The sequence below is a fragment of the Gekko japonicus genome, unplaced genomic scaffold (genome assembly GCF_001447785.1).
Source record: "Gekko japonicus isolate JY-2015 unplaced genomic scaffold, Gekko_japonicus_V1.1 scaffold94, whole genome shotgun sequence".
NCBI lineage: Eukaryota > Metazoa > Chordata > Lepidosauria > Squamata > Gekkonidae > Gekko > Gekko japonicus.
The window spans coordinates 1,524,597-1,544,949 of record NW_015174274.1 but is presented as its reverse complement, the minus strand read 5'-3'; the positions used below and the strand labels follow the sequence as shown (position 1 = coordinate 1,544,949).

At 41.8% G+C, this 20,353-nt stretch overlaps 1 protein-coding gene across 1 annotated transcript in view; it reads right to left on the bottom strand.

Moving 5' to 3' along the window:
* MRC1 (mannose receptor, C type 1) overlaps positions 1 to 20,353 on the bottom strand; it is a 70,625-nt gene that overhangs the window by 17,903 nt on the left and 32,369 nt on the right. Inside the window, exons 13-22 of the mRNA XM_015423752.1 lie at positions 19,695 to 19,816; positions 15,788 to 15,875; positions 14,794 to 14,938; positions 12,759 to 12,800; positions 11,096 to 11,259; positions 9,842 to 9,909; positions 4,882 to 4,982; positions 4,571 to 4,713; positions 1,053 to 1,167; positions 307 to 461 (exon numbers count right to left, since the gene is read on the bottom strand). Coding sequence (XP_015279238.1) covers positions 307 to 461; positions 1,053 to 1,167; positions 4,571 to 4,713; positions 4,882 to 4,982; positions 9,842 to 9,909; positions 11,096 to 11,259; positions 12,759 to 12,800; positions 14,794 to 14,938; positions 15,788 to 15,875; positions 19,695 to 19,816 — 1,143 coding nt within the window. The remainder of the gene's footprint in view (positions 1 to 306; positions 462 to 1,052; positions 1,168 to 4,570; positions 4,714 to 4,881; positions 4,983 to 9,841; positions 9,910 to 11,095; positions 11,260 to 12,758; positions 12,801 to 14,793; positions 14,939 to 15,787; positions 15,876 to 19,694; positions 19,817 to 20,353) is intronic.

The following is a 20,353-nucleotide window of genomic DNA, read 5'->3' as shown; positions in this document are numbered from 1 at the left end:
GTCTGAAGATCAGTTGTAATTCTGAGAGAATGGCAGGCTCCACTTGGAGGTTGGCACCCCTATCTGAACAACATACATACATATATATGTATGTCTGTGTGTGTATCTCTCTCTCCCCACCCCGGTAATGTGCTATTCCTTTAAAATAATTTTGTCTATTCACATTACCTTTTCTTTTAAGCATGTGGCTCTAATTTCAGGCCTATATATTGAAGAGTCTCACAAAAAGAGGTGTAAAAATTGAAGTAGCAGAGCAGTACTCAAATATATTGTAGGATTCGCAACAACGTATAATCAAATACCCACCGACACACCGTACTGAGATGCAGTCATTTCTGAGGCCCAGTTGGTGTATTGGACTGCTCTTCCACTGGTCCAGAGGTACATTTTCTCTTCATTGAAATCATTTAATCCAATCCAAGCATCATTTGAGAAATGATTTAAATGGAAAGTGAGGAAGGCTAGAAAAGGAAGGGGGGAACACAGGCATGACTAATATTTTGGGATACTGTTTATTCAAAGAAGTTCTCTTGTAGTGCTGAAGTTTGGCATGAGCTTGAACTTTAACTCATTAACACTTGAACAAGAATTGGCAATGTGAGAAATGAAAATGTCATAAAAACTGGAAAAGTATGTTTAGATTTGCTGTTTGATCTTTTATAACAAAACTTGAGTATTGCCTACTGTTCCTCTGGCTAGTAACATGCTATAGGCGTTATCTTACTTATTTGCATAATTCACATTGATTTTATGCAAAATACATTTAATGAATGGCAGGTATGTAACAGTATGCCAGAGTACCATTGCTTCAAACTTATATTTAAATTTTTGAATTCCAGTTATTTACTCCATTTAAACCACACTTTTCTTCCCAATGGGGACCCAAGTGGCTTACATCATTCTCCTCTCCTCCATTTTTATATTGTAGAAGTATACCAAAGAGTACAAGTAAATGCATGAAAGATGTATTATTAATGCCCCTTCAAAGAAAATCACAAAATAAGCAATGCAGTGTTTCATAAGTTTTATCTACCACCATAAATGTATCACACCTTGCACACGTTCATTAAGGATGGTGGCCAAGTTTCCTCCAAAGTTAATACAAATTTTTCGTGCACCATGCCAATCTTTCTGGTCTTTCTCCTCATATCCAAATAATCTGTAGCACTAGAAAAAAAGACAAAAGAAAAATGGTGGTTTAGGAATTCCCAGCCAGCCTACATGATTATTAAGGTAAAGATAAAGGTTCCCTTGCTCGAAAGCCAGTCAAATCCGACTCTAGGGTTGCGGTGCTCATCTCCATTTCAAAGCCGAAGAGCCAGCACTGTCCGAAGACATTTCAGTGGTCATGTGGCTAGCATGACTAAACACTAAGGCTCACGGAACACTGTTACCTTCCCACTGAAGTGGTACCTATTTATCTACTTAGAATTTCTTGCTTTCAAACTGCTAGGTTGGCAGGAGCTGGAACTAGAAACGGGAGCTCACTCCGTCATGCAGCACACTCGGATCTCGAACTGCTGAACTACCAACCTTCCACAGCCTGCAGTTCAGCGTCTTAACCACTTGAGCCACTGCATGATTATTACTTGGGTGCTATTTTATCTTGGTTAATGAACTGGCTTAATCAAAGCACAGATCAGACCTCAACTACAACTAATCACATTTTTGGTAAAAATGCCAGTTAGTTTGTGGCTGTGGCTAAAAGGGGGAGAAAGAACATTTTTATGCCCTTGATAATCTGGTGGTTGAGCAACTGAGGGATATTTGGGACAGAATTTGTGGTAAACATTCCCTACCACCACCACAACCCCAGTTCCAGTGGTAAGGAAACTGAGAACTAAATTACCAACTAATATATCAGCCTCAGGTTAAAATATGGGAGAATAGTGGTTTGGATAGATATTAGATTTAGCAGAGAATAACCAAGTTATAAACTTTGAAACACTTGGGAGTCATAGATATATCATTCTTCTCCTAATTTTGCAGGACTTTTTTTCCAGTCCACAACAAGGGAGGACATGGAAACAATGTACTAACTTGGAAAAGGTGTTAGTGGAGGAAAATAACATTTTTTTCCATAATCATATTCTATTCATCTGGCTAAAGAATGCCAAGGCAATAAAAGTTTTGTCAAAAAATGGTTTAAACCTCTGGGCCATCTACTAAATCCTCAGGTGTGGCATTGCATAGCATTGCAAGGTTCAACATTTCAACATTTCCAATTAGTATGATATTTAATGACAATCTGGTTAGTGTTTGTTTCCTTCCTAATAGGACCCAGAGAAGCTTGTATCATTCTCCTTGCCTCTATTTTATCCTCACAACAACCCTGTGAGGTAGGTTAGACTGAGAGTATGCGACTCAGCCAGGATCACCCAGTAGGGTTGCCAAACCTGTTTCTCCTTGCGGCGACGTCATGACGCCGGGCACGCTGGGGACGGGGCACAGCCATTTGAAGGGAAAACTATGTTTTCCCCTCAAATGGCTGTGGCCCCGCCCTCAGCGTGCCCGGCATCATCACGTCACATCCAGCTGATGTGCACTCCGGGGAGGGGGTTCCCCTGGGGCCCGATTCCGCGGCGGCAGAAATCGGGCCTCCAAAGCGGGGGGAAATCCGCCCCCCGGGGGGATTTGGCAGCCCTATCACCCAGCAACCTTCAATGGCAGAGTGGAATCTGAACCTAGCCCAACACTCTAACCCCTCCATCACACAGTTGTACAAATTGCTTCTGTCAGCTTAGTGTTTGGCAAGGATCTATCCTAGGCAAAAAGAGAATGGCTGATTTTGTCATAAGAATGCTACCTTTTTGCACATGTAATGGCATTATATACATTGTAATATCCACAGCATTAGAAATTCAGATTATAAATACACCAGACTATTCTTTGCAAAGGTTTGGAAAAGAAAAGATTATCCCTGGAAAGAGAGAAATACTGGACAAAGTATTTTATTTAAATGTGTGGCTCTGAAAGGATGCTGATAAATTATAGAGGGCAGGGCATGGGAAAATAAAAAAGAAAGAATGAACTGAAATTAAGAGTTACTAAACAAAGCCTATTGTTAGCCTTCTCATCTTGCAATCTGAACACAACCTGCTAAATTCCCACTAAAATGGAAAATGGGTTAATTGTAACTCCACCTTCCTTTTGGCAACATACTTCTTCAACCCAGGCCCCGCAAAGGGAAATGAGTGTGAGGAAACCTATGAGAATTCCTGCTTCACTGGGAGATTATAAAATTTTAAAATATGTGTCCGGTTACCAGACTGAAAACTGGTAGGCCTGCTTATTGTGAGCAGTTCACTTCTCCAAGGGATTGTCACAAGGATGGACACTAGAGTTGCCAGCCCCCAGGTGGTGGCTGGAGATCTCCCTCTATTACAACTGATCTCCAGGTGACAGAGATCAGTTCGCCTGGAGAAAATGGCCAGTTTGGAAGGTGGACTCTATGGTAGTATGCCCTGTTGAAGTTCCTCTCCTCCCCAAACCCTCCTTGGGCTTCACCCCCAAAATCTCCAGGCAATTCCTAACCCAGAGCTCTCAGCCCTAATGGATACACACACTCTCTTACAGGCCTGAATATAAATAATATCCTTTGACTACAAGATCCAGTCAGTGAACCTGCCACTGTGATTCTGTCATACATTACACTAAAAAGCAGGTGACCATTCCCCCTTCCCCCACTGGTCCATAGTCTGATGTTGTGCAGGCCACCGGCCAGCTAATCAGTGGTGGCTTGGGGCTGAAATAGACACATTGGCCTGGAGATCTCCCACTATTACAACCGCACTCCAGATGATACAGATCAGTTCCCCTGGAGAAAATGGCTGCTTTGGAGGGTGAACTTTATGGTATTCAAACCTGCTGAGGTCCCTCTCCTCTCCAAACCCCACATTCCTTCAGTTCCACCCCCCCAAAAAATTCTCCAAGTATTTCCCAACCCAGAGTTGGCAACTCTAGGTTGAAAGCACACCTTACACACTCCTCCTCTAACCATATGATTGGTGGCATGCTTTCAGCTCCAAGCTACAGGGGATCATTTGGCTGAGTGGGGAGAAGTCGTCTTCACCAGTGCCTTGGCTCTGAAAGCGTGCGGAATGTGCTTTTAGCCCACAAGCCAACATGGATCACCCAGTCATCCTGGGCTCCACAAATCATATATTTTTTTCCGGTCTGATTTTTCCTCTACAGGACAGCTATTAGTGCTCCACTTGGATTTTACTCCCCTGCTTCCCCCAACAATTTTCCATACTGGATGAAGAAGAAAAGGACATTACATAGCTTATAAGGCCTGAAGTTTAATTGTCAGGTTGGTTATGAGCAAATGGAAGGCAACAAAACTTACAAATGTTTCTTTAATTAATGTTAAAATGTGTTATATATACAGAAAGGCAAATAGAAGACCAGCATCACAACACCACAATTATGTTTACGGCTCATGTAATGCAATTCTAAGCATGTTTACTCAGCAGTAAGCTCCATTGACTTCCTAGCAAGTGAATTTTGGACTGCAGCCATGGCTTCCCAGAGCCGCTTGGGGGTGGGGGAGAGAAAATTACCACTATACCTGATTTTCAAACAAAAGCCATGATTCTGGACATCCTCCTGGAATGGAAGGTGTAGTGGGAACAGCCGTTGCATTAATTGAACTGTTGTGTCTCTCACATATGTAAGGCTGTGGGTAACCACAGTTTATATCATTCCATAGTCCTGACCATGAGAAAACAAGTCATACACTGTGAGTCATTTGACATAAAAAATACTGCTGCATTTCATATATATTAAAATGGTTAATCTAAGCATTATATTCAGGAATAATTCACCCTATTTTAACCAAACAACAAAGCAGAAAGTATTGGTGATTGTCAAGTTGCCTACCTGTTCTTCTGTACATGACCACACAATTTTCATCATTGTTTGCAAAGTTTGGTTCATGGGGTGCCCAAGCTAAATAGTCCACGGGGCTTCCATCCATCCGACTAAAAGACAAATTAAATATTATATTGTTTCTTTCAACACGGTTAATATTATTCAAGGTGGGCGGGGAGCACTTTTCAGACAAATATCAGATAAAATACTCTATTTTGAAAGTAGTGATTCCCCTCACCTCCATTCAAACTACAATGGTGTTTTTAAATACCAGGTTTCTTAGAGAATTCCCAGAAAAAGTTCAACCAAGCTTGCCTTCAGCCATCTTTGCTGGTCCATGCCTCTGCCTTTGCCAATGGAGCGGGGATTATAGTTGCAAGGAAGGCTCTCTGGAGGCAACGGAGGCTTTCTAGTCCTCTATCAGGAAGACAGGGATGCTCATGAGCATACTCAAGATAATTTTCTGCCAGGGTGCATGGATCTGTTGTTGCCTAAGCTTCTTACTTAAGGTTCCCAGCCTCCAGGTGGGGCCTGAAGATCTCCCAGAATTATTTGACTACAGCGATCAGTTCCATTTCAGGAAATGGCTGCTTTGGAGGATAGAATGTATGGCATTATACCCCACTGAGTTTATTCCTCTTCCTAAAACCCACCCTTCCCAGGTTCCTCTCCCAAATCTCCAGGAATTTCTCGACATACAGTAGGCAATCCTATGGTATTGCTTCAAAGAATTGGGCCGGGAAACACAGGAAACTGCAAATCTCATGTTTCCTTACAGGAAGCAACAATACTAAGCAGGAATATCTCATTAAGAGCATTGTATACTGCAAGCTCTTTCCAATACCATACATAGACAGGAATAGATTTTATGGTTGCCAACTCCAAGTTAGGAAATTCCTGGATGTTTGGGAATAGCACCAGTGGAGGAGAGAATTGAGAGGGGGAGATTTCACCTAGATTTTATGGTATACCGTAGAGTTTGCCCTTTGAAGCTGCCATTTTCTCCAAGGGAACTGATCTCTGTAGTCTGGAGATCAGTTATAATTCCAGGAGATCCCCACCTGAGGATTGGCAACCCTGGTAAATTTGCTTTGAAAGGAAATGAGGATTGATAGACTAGCTGTCTGGAAGCAGCTGGAGAGGGGGATATGCCATACAAGCCTCGTCCAAATTACAAAGAGCTATGGGCCTGCCGCATATTGAAGCACAAATTTCTGAACTGAGGGAAGTTCATATCCTAGGCTTCTCAATTGCCTGGTCTTGGCAGGGAATGCCCTATCACAAGCTCCAATATCCTGCTCTCAAGAAATTGAGGAGCAGGAGAAAAAATTGCTTCCATAGTGATGTTCTAGGAATCTTCCCCAAGTCTCTATGGTCTTTTCCATAGAGATCAGGGGAAATGTGTAAAGCATCACTTGGAATCACCATTACATCCACTCCAAATTCCATCCTCCCTTGGCATTGGCATTTTCTTGGGCAAATGCCTGTGCCTACAGAGGGTGAAGTTTGGGGTGGATGTAATGTCAGTTCCAAGTGATGCTTTAGACCAATGTCCCAGCGTTGCCCAAGTGGTGTTGTTGGGAGCCCTATCATATCCTGCCCCACCCCCAGTTACTACATTAACTATGTCTCTAGTTTTAACAGTAAATATTGTTTTAATTTAGGATGGGGCCTTGAGGCCTACATGACAGTTTTAGGGTTGCCAGCCCCGCAGTGGGGACAAAGAATCCCCCCACCCCAGCTCCTCTTTCTCACCATCATTCAGAGAGACAGCAGGAGAAAAATGTAAAAAAAAAAAATAACTGCCAGGCCCAAACCATGGTTCTGACTAGGGTTGCCAGGTATGGGTTGGAAAATACCTTTGGGGGTGGATCCAGGTGATGGCAGGGTTTGCTGAGGGGAGGGACCTCAGCATGGTCCAATGCCATAGAGTCCACCCTTCAAACAGCCATTTTCTCCAGGGAAGCTGATCTCTGTCTGCTGGAGATCTGTTGTAAAAGTGGGAGATCTCCAGGCCCCAGCTGGAGCCTGGCAACCCTAGTTTTGACATATCTCTCATGACTCCACCACATCTCAATCGTTATTGCTTCATCTGGCAAATTTTAAAGTGACTGTCTAAGGCAAACCATTAGAAAATAAAAAGAGTACCATGTACTTTGCATACTGCATACTAAGATGCTATTTATTCCCTGAATGGCTTTTGCTGCATGTAGACATCTTCTCTTTGTGGGAGTACTGGTTTGTGACATAAGGTCACCTTTGAACCTTGAGACATTGGAATTAAATTTGACGTGCATGTTCAGGACTGAATTTTACTGTTCCAGTTCAGATACCAGCTTGAATCTCACATTTGTTTTCAAAAGTGGGATGAAAATTAAAAATAAATATCTATCTTGGACAGAGAGATCAGATAGCTGGCATGCATAAACAAGATACAACTGCATGTTCTGAGACTAAACTCTACCACATTTTCTGCACCCATTTACAAAGAGGCCACAAAAGCTACAGCATGTAATGTAATATTATCCTTGTGCACTCAGATACCTTAGTGAACCCTGGCATGCACATTTATGACATGATTTGTTGTTTGAAGTTCAAACATCAGCCTGAGTCTCTTTACTTGTCCTGTTTTAAATGCTGAGACAAAAGATTCAGAATATACTGGATTGGATCCTACCATTCCCTTCTACTATGTTGGATCATACATTTCAACTCTGCCAAATCTTCTTTTAATGGAGAAAGATTTGATCAGATGGAGAAATACAAGCTCCAATGAAAAAAATTCTTCCGTTGCAGGAAGATTTTCACTGCTGGAGGAAGACCTTGTGAAAGGGAATCAGAGGATTTGACTTAGGGGCCAACGGACTGAGTTGGATCTAGCAATGAATTAACAGAAATTGCTGATTGTTGTAGATCTTCCCTGCCTTCTCCCTTTCTCCAAGGGACCACGGTGTGTAAGGATATTAGGAAGAACTAAAGCACCATGTATAATCTAATTCAGAAATCATGTAATTGTATACAGACACTTATCAACAATAAAGGATGTTAGTACTTCCAGAAACTGAAATGGTGTATTATTTAACCAAAATAATTAACAAACCCAATTTTAGGCTTAAAACAAAAGCTGTAAGAGCCTAATACACTTTGCACAATGTAACTGATGTGCGAGGAACACAATATACAACATATATACATATGAATGGGCTATACCAGTTCATATGTTACAGTACACAGGACTTCACAAGATGCTGAGATGAACTGAGGCTTGAAAGACTACAGGGACCGGTAGAAAAAAATCCCATTTCACATGACTTTTTCTGGTCTTACAGCTACAGACATCAAAATTTTCAAATGTGGAAGACAAATCTTTGAACTATTACAGAAAGATGTACAGTTTTTCTAATTCAATTCCAACAAATGTTATGAAGCTAACATCAACTGCAATGCTGAGGAAATCACCAATCAAGCATGTGTATGTGGTACTAAACCTACAGAAATTCACAGCTGGCTTAGATTTGTTGGAATTGTGTGTACTTTAACATATGAACTGGTATAGCCCATGAGCTGGGCTTGCACATATGTTGTATATTGTGTCCCTTGCAACCAGTTATTTTGTGCAAAGTGTATTAGGCTCTTACAGCCTTTGTTTAAGCCTAAGATTGAGTTTGTTAATTATCTTGTTTAAATAATACACCATTTCAGTTTCTGAAAGTACTAACATCCTTTATCGTTGATAAGTGTCTGTGTAAAATGACCAGCTTTTTGAATTAGATTATACACTGTGCTTTAGTTGTTCCTGATATTCTCCCTTTCCCCAGCAGCCTCTTCTGACTCTAGGAAAGTTTACCCCTGTATGGGACCTGTATGGAGAAATAGCCACATGGAACAAAGGGGCTGCAGTGAAGAGGGGGAAGCAACACAATCATCCTTCTTGCCAGTTTGGTGTAGTGGTTAAGTGTGCGGACTCTAATCTGGGAGAACCAGGTTTGATTCCCCACTCCTCCACTTGCAGCTGCTGGATGATCTTGGGCAAGCCATAGTTCTGGCACAGATGTCCTTGAAAGGGCAGTTCTTGAAAGAGCTCTCTCAGCCCCACCTACCTCACTGGGTGTCTGTTGTGGGGAGGGGAAGGGAAAGGAGTTTGTAAGCCACTCTGAGACTCTAAGACTCTTCTTCTTCTTCCTGTACTGATAGGAGGAGGGTGCAACTTCCCTCCTCCTCCTCACTGCAGGCCACTGACTCTCCTGGACCTGTCACCCCATTAATCAACTTTCTTTGGGTTGGAAGGTACTACTGGAAGGGAGGTGAAAATGGTGAAGATCCATAATAATTACATAAGTGAAGTTCTGTATGTAAAAGTTATAATGCGCACAATGTTATATAGAATGGCATTATACATAAACTATGGTTGTCAGGCAGCCATCTATTGACTATACCAATAATTAGGGTGACCCATCTGGTATTGACCAGAGTCTGGGCCTTTTCCATCATGGCTCTGCGGAATGGGCTCCTTGAAGAGGTGAGGGTGGATCATTCTTGACAATCTTCAGAGGGTGCTGCAAGGCCTAACTGTTTGTCAAGGATATCAATGGGGTTTGAATGCTAGGCATCTTTTAAGAGAGGGACAGATTTGAGGTTGGCTATGTCATTTTTGGTTTTAGAAGAAATTGTTTTTAACTATTATTATAAGCCACCTTGAACCACAAGGAAATGAACATAAGAACATAAGAGAAGCCAATCTTGGATCAGGCCAATGGCCCATCTAGTCCAGCACTCTGTCACACAGTGGCCAAAAATACCAGGTGCCATCAGGGGGTCCATCAGTGGGGCCAGGATACTAGAAATCCTCCCACTATTGCCCCCCCAAGCACCACGAATACAGTGAATCACTTGCCCAATGCAGGATATAAATGTTTCAATAAATAAATAATAAAGAAAAAACATGCTGTACTGTTTTCTGTTTACTTACCTAACCTGCTTATCAAGACTCAGTCTTAAACCAATGAAGTAAGCATTCCTCTCTTTATCTTGATTGATCTAAAACATGGAGATGAAAATATATTCACATGCTTTGGCACATTCTGGAAATTATGTCTGAGAAATTAATTCAGAAAGGTCCTTAAATCAAAAATCTCTTACTAAAGTCCTTCTTCTAATAAGTATTAAGCATCCAATTAATAAGGGAAATAGTTCAGTAGATTTAAATAGAGAATAGCGCAAAAATATTTTGGGTTTGGTTCTTTTTCTTTTAAAAGAATTTGATTAATTTTCTTTACAATCAGGATAAAAGCTATTGGCTAATCAATTGGGTATTTGTTTCCATGGGTTTTGATAGGAAACACATTTCTGGGTCTAACTCTCCCCTCCCTACAAACTGGGATAAAATTCTCAGGGATTGTGATTGTCACCCTTGCCAAATTGTGGCCAGACGAGAGAAAGAATCCCTGTTGTATAAGAACTGAAATTGTCTTTTGTATAGCAGGCATAGCAGGTCATGGAAACACTGAAATGTGAATTTGTCTTTCTTCCTTTTCAGAGATCGTCAAAGTTTGCAAGGAGGTGTCTGTTTTGGTTTTGGTTTACAGAAGAGGAGAAGGCAGGTCAGGGAAGCCAACCTGTTATTTGAGACTTTTTTTAAACTTAGAGATGCTAGGGAGTGAACTTGGGAGCATCCACGGGCAAAGCCATAGTCCTTCCCCATGAGAAACAGTGACTGCATCAACATCTTTTTGTTAGCTTCTTGGCTGAACAAAGACTTGAACCTAAGTCTCCTTAGTTCAAAGCCCTCTGGATATCCCAGGATAGCCCTATTTCATCAGATCTCAGAAGCTAAGCAGGGTTGACACTGGTTAGTATTTGGATGGGAGAATACCAGGGATGTTCAGGGTCACTACATGGAGGCAATGGCAAACCACTTCTGCATATCTCTTGCCTTGAAAACCCTATGGGGGGTCATTATAAATCGATTGCAACTTGATGGCAAAAAAAGTCCAGAGCCATCCTTTATACTACAGTGGCTTTCATTATGGCGACAGCCATCTGAATAATATTGTACATAGTTATATTGTAATCAGAGTTTTCAACAGTTATTTCACTGTTTCCACTGGGTAAAACTAGTTGCTATCAACAATTTCCAGGCTTCAGAGGTGTACAGTTTCTTACTGTAAAAGTATGCTGACTCTTCTGAATGATATATGTCAAAGATAACAAATGAGCGCCTTACATAACTCAACAGGAACTTTCTTTCAGTGTTGCCATCAATAACAGCCAGATCTCCAAAGTTCTTCTTGCAAAACTCGCGTGCATTTTCCATAGGAGCTTTATCAGTGCTGACATAATATTGTTTGTTTTTAAAGAGGATCCACCCATCACTGGTCATCTCAAATTCTGGAACAAGCACAGATGGATACTTAACTGCCTATAGACAGGGTTAGCAGTACTCATCTGAACCATAACAAAATCAGCACTATATTAAATCAAATGCTATACGCTGAAAAGCCAGTCTATATTATCTGACTACGTGGTGCAAATTTATAAACATTTTATTATCTGTATAAGCCAAGATGCTTTAAAAAAAATGCAAAAAAATCCAACAGATTTAGCTTTTCCTTCCATATAACTTCATAACTGTTAAAACTCATAATCTGGTAATTAAAAGGAATTTTAAGGATGATGGGTGTGCTACTGGTGCATATGGACTTTGGCTCTGAAATGCTAAAGGATGGTGAAAAATGCAAAGTGGTGCTATGTGAGTAGTCAGGTCCCGAGAAGAGTTGTTTATTTAAAAAATATATACCCTGCATTTCTGGCCTTATGAAGGCCACCAAAACAGCTAGTTGATTAAAAGCATACATCATAAAATGTACATCATAAATTCATTTAAATCAAAACACAGCATTAAAACTAAGCAAAAACACACATACAAAGTATAGCAACAACAATTAAAACATAGGGTCTAAAGTCTTCACCCTCTAGGCAGGAGACAGCAACAAACAGGGAAAGGTGAGTCTTTCTGGAGACATAATTCCAGAGTTTTGGTGCCATGACCAAGAAGGCCCCATCTCTGGTTGCCACTTGCTTAATCTTGGAAAGTGGGACACCTGGCTTTGGAAGATGACCATATTGGTTGGGTAGGTTCCTAAGGAAATAAGTGGTCCTTCAGATATGTCAATCCCAAACTATGTAGGGCTTTAAAGTTCAACATCAGCATCTTGACTTGTGCTTTGAAACAGATTGGGAGCCTGTGTAGATAGGCAAAGACTGGAGTGATACGGTCCCTACAACCCACTCCAGTCAACATCCTGGCTGCAGCATTCTGCACCAACTGAAGTTTCCAAAAACTTTTCAAGGGCAATTCCCTACAGAGCACATGGCAATAATCTGATCTAGATGGCCAGATCTTTTGTTGACAAACAACAAAAACAACAGAGTCTAAGGCAAGAGTAAAAAATTCCCAAGCAGTGGCACTCCAGACCATTTTGGCTGGTATGCAGGGGTGGTTCTCTGCCCAAGTAACTACAGCAAGCCCCTGAGGTGCTGCTTAGTTCCAGTGCTTAGTTGGCCTCCAGCAAGTCTGCAATTACAACCTTTAACCATTCCTCTGTTTGCCTGTACACCAGTTTTCATAGGTAGAGGCTGCATGCTTGTGGGTGTACATTTTGCCCCCAAAGGCTGTCTGCCCCAGTCTAGTGATGCTTTAAACATCAATACTTTAAATACAGCATTAGCTTTTGTGACTACAGCCCACATCATCAGATGCTGTCTCCCTTTAAAGTGCCACTAGATGGCTTTTGCTTCGACATTATCACTGCCGTGTAGTTTTTAAAACAGCTCCACAACTTTCTCCTCATTTTAATATATCCTCAAAGAAGGCAATAGAGGCTTACTTGGGGGAGGTGGATCTGTTGGTTCAGATTTTACTTGTACTCCTGGAGGGCAGAAAAACAGAACATAAAGACAATTTACATGTACCTAGTATTATTAAAACCAAGCACCAAGTTAATCATACTCATACTACAAAGTAACTGAAACTCCTCTATTTTGCATCGATGTTTTAGAAAACTGAAGTGAAATTTAGGCTTACATCATGGAAAACATAGAGACTTCTGTCACTGGTCTTTATCAACACATGACTTTTGCCAGTTTTCCAGAATGACATGTTTGTATATGGATTCTCAAGACTGGCTTCTAGGAGTAGGCCAAAAGTCAAGCACTTGGTTTACATGCAAAAGGGCCCAGGTTTAATCTCTAAAAACAAGGGGAAACCTAGCATCACAGAGGTCCCAGATATACAAATTCCGCTAGGAGAAATACCATCAGAAATTGCCAAAATATAAACTGTATTCAACAAATATAAAGTTGGAGAACCTATGATTTGCTCTTTACACTATGAACCTTGTGGTCTGTTGAAATCAGGTTCCATCTACACAGCTGGCAAACTGAAGAAGTTGAAGGAAATGCATCTTTTAAGTATCTAGGGCCCCGGTCATACGGGCCGGAAAATGCGGGGGGGGAAGCGTGGCTGTTTGCCCCGGAGCAAAATAACGCGCAACTGCACGATCAGGCGTCCGGTTGAGGTCCGGTTGAGGTCCCGTCGAGGTCCCGTGGGTAGGGGAGAAGTGCCGATCACACGACGTGGCAAAGAAGCGGGGCGGGGCAGCAAACAGGGTTGTGTTTTTTTAAAAAAACTGAAATGTGCGCATGCTCCGTTGGGTGCTTGTGCGCATCCCATGGAGACTTGGGGAAAAAAACCTTTTTGTGAGGGGACATGGGCGGGCGCCGGAGGCCACCAGAAACCCAATCAGATGCCCGCCCTTGCCCCGCGGTTTCTGGAAACTAGTACCTCGGAGGTACTAGTTTTTTACCCCACATCTTTGGCAGGAAGCCTCGGGTGAGCCACGGGAGCTCTACGCTTCCCAGATGTGGCGCTGTGATCGCGCCCGGAAAATCCACCTATCTTCCGTCTCTGTAGCGTGGCTAATGTTCCGTGTGACCGGGGCCTAGAATGGGCATCTTTGCAAAGGCTGTTTGGAAAATGTTATGACTATGTGGACTCCTCCTATCAAGTTCTACTGATTATATGGACTTTACGTCTTATCTTCTAAGGAGGAAACATTGTATCTTATGCCTTATTAATTTTGTTGTTGTGACACCACCAACTTTATATTTGTTAAATACAGTTTATATTTTGGCAGTTTCTCCTAGCAGAATTTGTATATCTGGGACCAGGTTTAATCTCTGGAATCTCCAGTTAAAGAATCACAGGGAATAAATGCCTGGAAAGATTCCTTGAGACCTTGGAGGGCTGTGGTCAATCCACAAATAAATTAATGAATCTGCTGGATGAGTAGTCTGACAGAATTTCAATACACTATCAAAACCAAATTATAATAGATATAACTTTTAAGGGTTGCATGGAACAAGTGCTATAATGAAATAATAAAAGAAACAAATCCTATAATGAAATTTTGCTAAAATCTGACCAATCCTGTGTTGAGTTTGTTTGGTTTAAAATGCAAGATTCAGTTTCCCTGTAAAAATCAATAGGATTATAGGAAGAAATCTTGGAGCTGGCTCAGCTGAGTATGCCTTACTACATGAGTACACCACATGAATCAATAGCCTATACATCAAAATTACAGATTTCCTGTCAATATAAATGTATTAATTACCTAATTTGAACATACAAAAATGCCTTCTACTGAGTTAGACTACTAGTCCAGTCTAGCCAAACTCTCAGTAATATGGCTGTCCAGGTACTTACGGGGTCTTTTTCAGGCCTGTTACAAAAGGGAGTTACAAAAGATTGAATTTGGGATACTAGGCTCATATTCAGTGCTGGGTCTTGTGGTAGGATTTGGAGTTGGCTTGACTCTGCTTACAAACAATTATGTTTTCATTTGATGTAACAGGAAATCTTACCTTTCTTAACTTGACAGATCCAGGAAAATAGTTCTTCACAATGCATGTCGTTCCAATGCATTCGGTAACCTGCAGCTACCTCTACACAGTGTTCTACTCCATTATAATTATTGGGCTCTCCATATCCCCAGTTTATATACCCGAGCTAACATACAAATAAAGTTAGTAAATCATTTATTTATAAAGAAAAGCATTGCTTTTGTTGTACACAAGCCAGTCCATTTGGTAAATTAAATCAAGTTTACGTGAGACATAAGCCTGTAAAAAATCACAATGAAAGCAATCTGCAACCTTTCAATCCAGTCCTGTGAGCCATTGCACAAAACCAGCAACTCATCATAAAGACCATAACACTGCTGGATCCTATGCCTTCCTTCTGCTTGTAAAGCTCTTTGTCCTTTGTGGAGATGGTCCAGCACCAGGTGTTTGGGGCTCATTGAAAGTTATTGGTATTGCACTAAACAGAAGCACCTAGCCCAAGAGGACCACTTTTGCAACAGAGAACAGTAGAAGCTAGGCTCAGTATCCAAGCCATTTGTGCAATGTGACAAGTTGTTCCCTTCCACAGCTCCTGGGGTCTACTCTCTGAGCAACAGTTCTAGAACAAAAGTAGCCATCATTGTAGCTGCATCGGTTACTACTGTGCTCCTAAACAGCGTTCATATATTTTAATGGGGCTTCAACAGGATAATTTCCTGGTGGCTATTAATATCCACAGGCATCACAACAGACTAGATGAGGGCTAATGGACTGATACAAGTTATTCCAGTCACAAAATGGGAATTCTGACGTGTTCATCTTTTTTAAAAATTATGTTGATGCTGCTGATTCTGTACTGAACAAGACATTCAGTCTTTTTCAAAAGGCAAGATTTTGTTGTGGGGGAGACACCTTATTTTTCAGTTTAGCTCCCTCACCCACTAGACCCAGGCATGCAAGTAATCAAGAGAAAAGAACAAGAATTCAGGGAGGGGGGGGAAGTAGCTGTACTTACTGGAGATCCATCGCTCCATGCAAATCCATCATCTGGGCTGAGGTAATTTAAGCCTATCCAGAAATGTGTACCACTGTATCCACTGTCCCTAAAATATCACACAAACCAAACAGCAGGTAAACACACAAGTCTTTCTATAAAGTTAAATTTCACCTCTCAACCTTAAAACTCTGCACAAGAAAATAGCCTTTAAATACTTTTATCTGACTGATAAATATTGTCACAATATGAATGGAATATAAATAGGATATTAATAAGCCCATACTGCCTTTAGTTTCAGGTGGGCAGCTGTGCTGGCCTGCAGCAAAAGAGCTAGATGCAAGTCCAATAGCACCTTAGAGACCAACAGGATTTCCAGGGTATCATCAAGAGTCAAAGCTCCCTTGGTCAAATATGGTAAAAGGCCCAGTGGCACCTTTAAGACTAACAAACTTTATTGGACTGTTTTGGACTGGGGGGGCTGGGGGGGCTCTGCAGCTTACCTGGCTGCTTCTTGCTCTGACTGAGGGCTACTGGGAGCAGGGGGTGGGGCTTGTTGCATGTGCTTGCCCCCTGGGCTCTTTACTGCTGGAGCTCTGCTCCTGTGCGCTCCTACAGGAAATGACCCCTGGAGATAACCATCCAAAGTCTCTATTCAATCCAAGTCTTACATATAAATTCCAGTTCAGCAGCTTCCGGTTGGATTTTGGTTTTGAAATGTTTCTGTTGAACTATGGTGACCTTTAAGTCCTTGACAGAATGTCCTGGTAGATTGAAGTGTTCTCCCACTGGTTTCTGGATATTGCCATTTTTTATGTCAGATTTGTGTCCATTTATTCTTTTGCATAGAGGTTGGCTGGTTTGTCCTATGTACAGAGCAGAGAGGCATTGTTGGCACATGAGAGCATATATCACATTGGAGGATGAGCAGCTGTAAGAGCCAGAGATTGTGTAGTAGATTCCATTGGGTCCTGTAATCATACTTTCTGAGTAGATATGTGGGCAGAGTTGGCATCTGGGTATGTTGCATGGTCTGGTTCCTGTGTTGGTGAATCTGTTAGATGGTTCATGATAGTGAAAAGTCATTTGAGGTTGGGGGGGGCTGTCTGTAGGCAAGGAGAGGTCTTCCACCCAGGGCTTGTGAGAGAGAGGCATCATTTTCTAGGATGGGCTGTAGATCACTGATGATACGTTGGACTGGTTTGAGCTGGACCACTATAGGGGACAACCAGTGGTGTTCTGTTCTTGGCTCTTTTTGGTTTGGCCTGGAGTAGGATGTTTCTGGGTACTAGTCTAGCCGTATCAATTTGTTTCCTCCCCTCATTTGGTGGATACTGTAGTCCCAAAAATGTTTGTTGCAAATGCCTTAAGTGAGAGTCCTGATCAAGAGCATTGGAGCAGATAAAATTGTAACATAAAGCTTGGCTATAGACAATCGACCGAGTGGTATGTTTTGGGTGGTAACTTGAGGCATGTAGAGAGTATGTTGAGGCATGTACTCATATCAGTTGGTGGGTTTCCAATATAAGGTGGTGTTTATCTCTTTCCACCATGTAGTTGTACAGTGTTGTCCAGAAAGTGTACCTATTGTGTAGAGTGGTCCAGGCTCAGGTTGATGGTGGGTGAAAGTTGTTGAAGTCCTGGTGAAATCTCTCAAGGGCTTACTTCCCATGGGTCCAAATGTTGAAGATGTCATCCAAAAACCTTAAGTACAGGAATGGTTTTAGTGGATGGAAGCTGAGGAAGCGTTGCTTTGCCATGAATATGTTTGCATACTGTGGTGCCATGCATGTGCCCATAGCTGTGCCATTTACCTGTAGATATAGATTGTCACCAAATTTGAAGTAATTGTGAGTAAGCATGAAGTGGCAAAGTTCAGAGGCAATGTGTGCTATGGTTTTGTCTCGGATGATATTCCTGATGGCTTGCAGACCATCTGCATGTGGGATGTTGGTATACAGAGCCTCAACATCCAAAGTTGCTAGGATGGTATTGTCCAGGCGGTTGTCAATGGACTGTACTTTCCTGAAAAAGTCTGTAGTGTTTCATAGATAGCTGGGTGTGCTGATGGCATAGGGCCTGAGAATAGAGTCCATATATCCTGAGGCTCCTACCGTGATTGTGCCAGTTCTTGAAACAATGGGGTATCCTGGGTTACTGGTTTGTGGATTTGGGGTAGTAGGAAGAATATTCCTAGCCATGGTTCCTGGGGTTTGTCTGTATGAATACATTCTTGTATATCCATGGGGAGCGTCTTTAATATTTACATTTAATATAAAGTATTATACCTTCTTCATGACTTTTGCAACTGGTTTGCATTTACATGGCACTTTCTGCATCCTCCCCCCCCTCCCCTTACCACCTATATATCTCTGGCCAGTTTCTTCATACCCTCCATGCATCTGACAAAGAGAGCTGTGTTTCTTGAAAGCTTATTTATTTATTTATTTATTTATAAATTCAATTTATAGCCCACCCTCCCCGCAACGCGGGCTCAGAGCGGCTCACAGGTAGGCATAAGCCAACACATAAAACAAGTTAAAACCATATAAAATCATTACTACAATGCTACAATAAAGTTTATTAGTCTTAAAGTTGTTACTGGGCTTTTTACTATTTTGCAGCAACAGACTAACACAGCCAAGTCCTCTTGGTCAGATAGGAGAACCTTGGTTCTCAAACAGCTTATGCCCTGGAGATCTTCTTGGTCTCAAAGGCGCAATCCTACTCAAACCTTGCTCTCATATTGCCATTGTCTGTGACATAAGCCTGATGGCTTTTATCTTAGAAATGAGGCTTCCATCCAGAGTTCCCTCTAAGCTGAGTTAGTGTGAGCTAGCGCACAGTTTTTTTAGCCCCCAGCTCACACATTTTTGTCTTAGCTCAGGAATGATGGCTCCAGAGCAAACTGATTTATGCAGTAGCTAAATCGCTCACTCACAATTTTAATGCCAGTAGCTCACAAAGTAGAATTTTTGCTCAGAAGACTCCACAACTTAGAGGGAACATTGCTAAGTTACGTCCCTCCCTGTAGCCGTTTCCTCAAAGCCCAAGAACTATATGAGTTTTCACCAGTATCTAGTTTTTCTTTTAGACTGATTTCATATCTCAGTTGCTAGAATCAACCAGTGCTGTGTGAATCAATGCAGTTTATTACACTTAGATCTGCCCCTTTCTTTCACCATGGAACTCAAGGCAGCTTACTTAGGATTCCCAGGAAGTCTACTTTCCAGGCACTGACCAGACACAAACCTAATTAGTTTCCAACAACGTCACATGCTGTCCAACATTAGCCCAGGCACAGGGGTAGAGCAAGAAGTTAAAATGGCCGTGGAGCAAGCCAACCTGATTGGCCCTTGTGATACTACAAGCCAGAGCTGCACACATTGGTCGAATCTAAATTTGCATTTTAAAATCAGTTTCGTGCTGCTGTGACACCGTCAAACATAGAGAAAGACAGTGTCACAGCAGCACAAAACTGATTTAAAAATGCAAATGCAGCACGAAACTGATTTAAAAATTGAAATGTAGATTCAACCATTATGTTCCATAATCAGCAATACCAACAGTGGCCACTGACTCATCCATAGCTTTCTCCCACAAAATTGCAGCAGTGTAGGAGGAAGCACTCAGTGAGTTGATGCATCATCACTGCAGGTGAAGAACCCAAGTGCTTCCTGGGCGCCGGGCAAAGTTACTAAGGTTTGGCTCTGCTTTCTCCTGGCCACCTGTGGCCTGCTAGGACAGCAACCCACCAGGAAATTTCCTTGTAAGTTGACATTCTGCCCCTGCTGGGCCACAAGATATAGTAACTTTGCTACAGCTAACATATGGTTTCAACAAAACCAGCCTCTTCCTGTGGTGCTAAGTAGCAAGTTTCTTTTCCTTTGGAGGCTTTGAAACACTTATGATAGTACCATGTACTCACGACAAGTAGGTCCACAGCCCGGTCTGTTCTCTTGCACTACCGATGGTGACCAAATCACCTCCAATGACTCTACAGAAACTCTGGGCCTCAGCCCATGATTTCTTGTCTCGCCTTGCATAAGCCTAATGACAATACAGAGTTTGACAATTAGACTTTATAAACCGTACACAGAATAAAGTGGAGAAATATTACTCCACAGCAAGGTTATGCAATAAAAGATGGCTGGGACAAAGTAAGCATGGCACAGTTTAGAGATTATCCTGTTCCTAAATTGGTTCAATAGGGAAAGTACTGCAGGCAAACCAGGTTCAGCTGAGTTAGAAAGCAGGATTCAGGAATGTACAAAGCCTCCAAGAAAAGTTTTGCTAGTCTGATTAAAGCTTCACTCAAAATTCTTCAAATTTTTCACCTAAGCAGCAACCTCCACATTATGCTTAAAATGTCATATTGGGTACAATTTGATGACAACTCTATGTAGAGTATAAATGTTAGAAATCAATAGTTATTGTTTAAAATGGGCTGAGTTATCCAGTATATTATCCATTATTGCAGCAATGCGGGAAAGCTATGAGAAGAATAAGTCCCCGACTTACCGGGGGGGGGGCATTTGTGACCCATGGCGGATGGTTTGCAGGGCCAGAAGCAATCTTCAACTGATG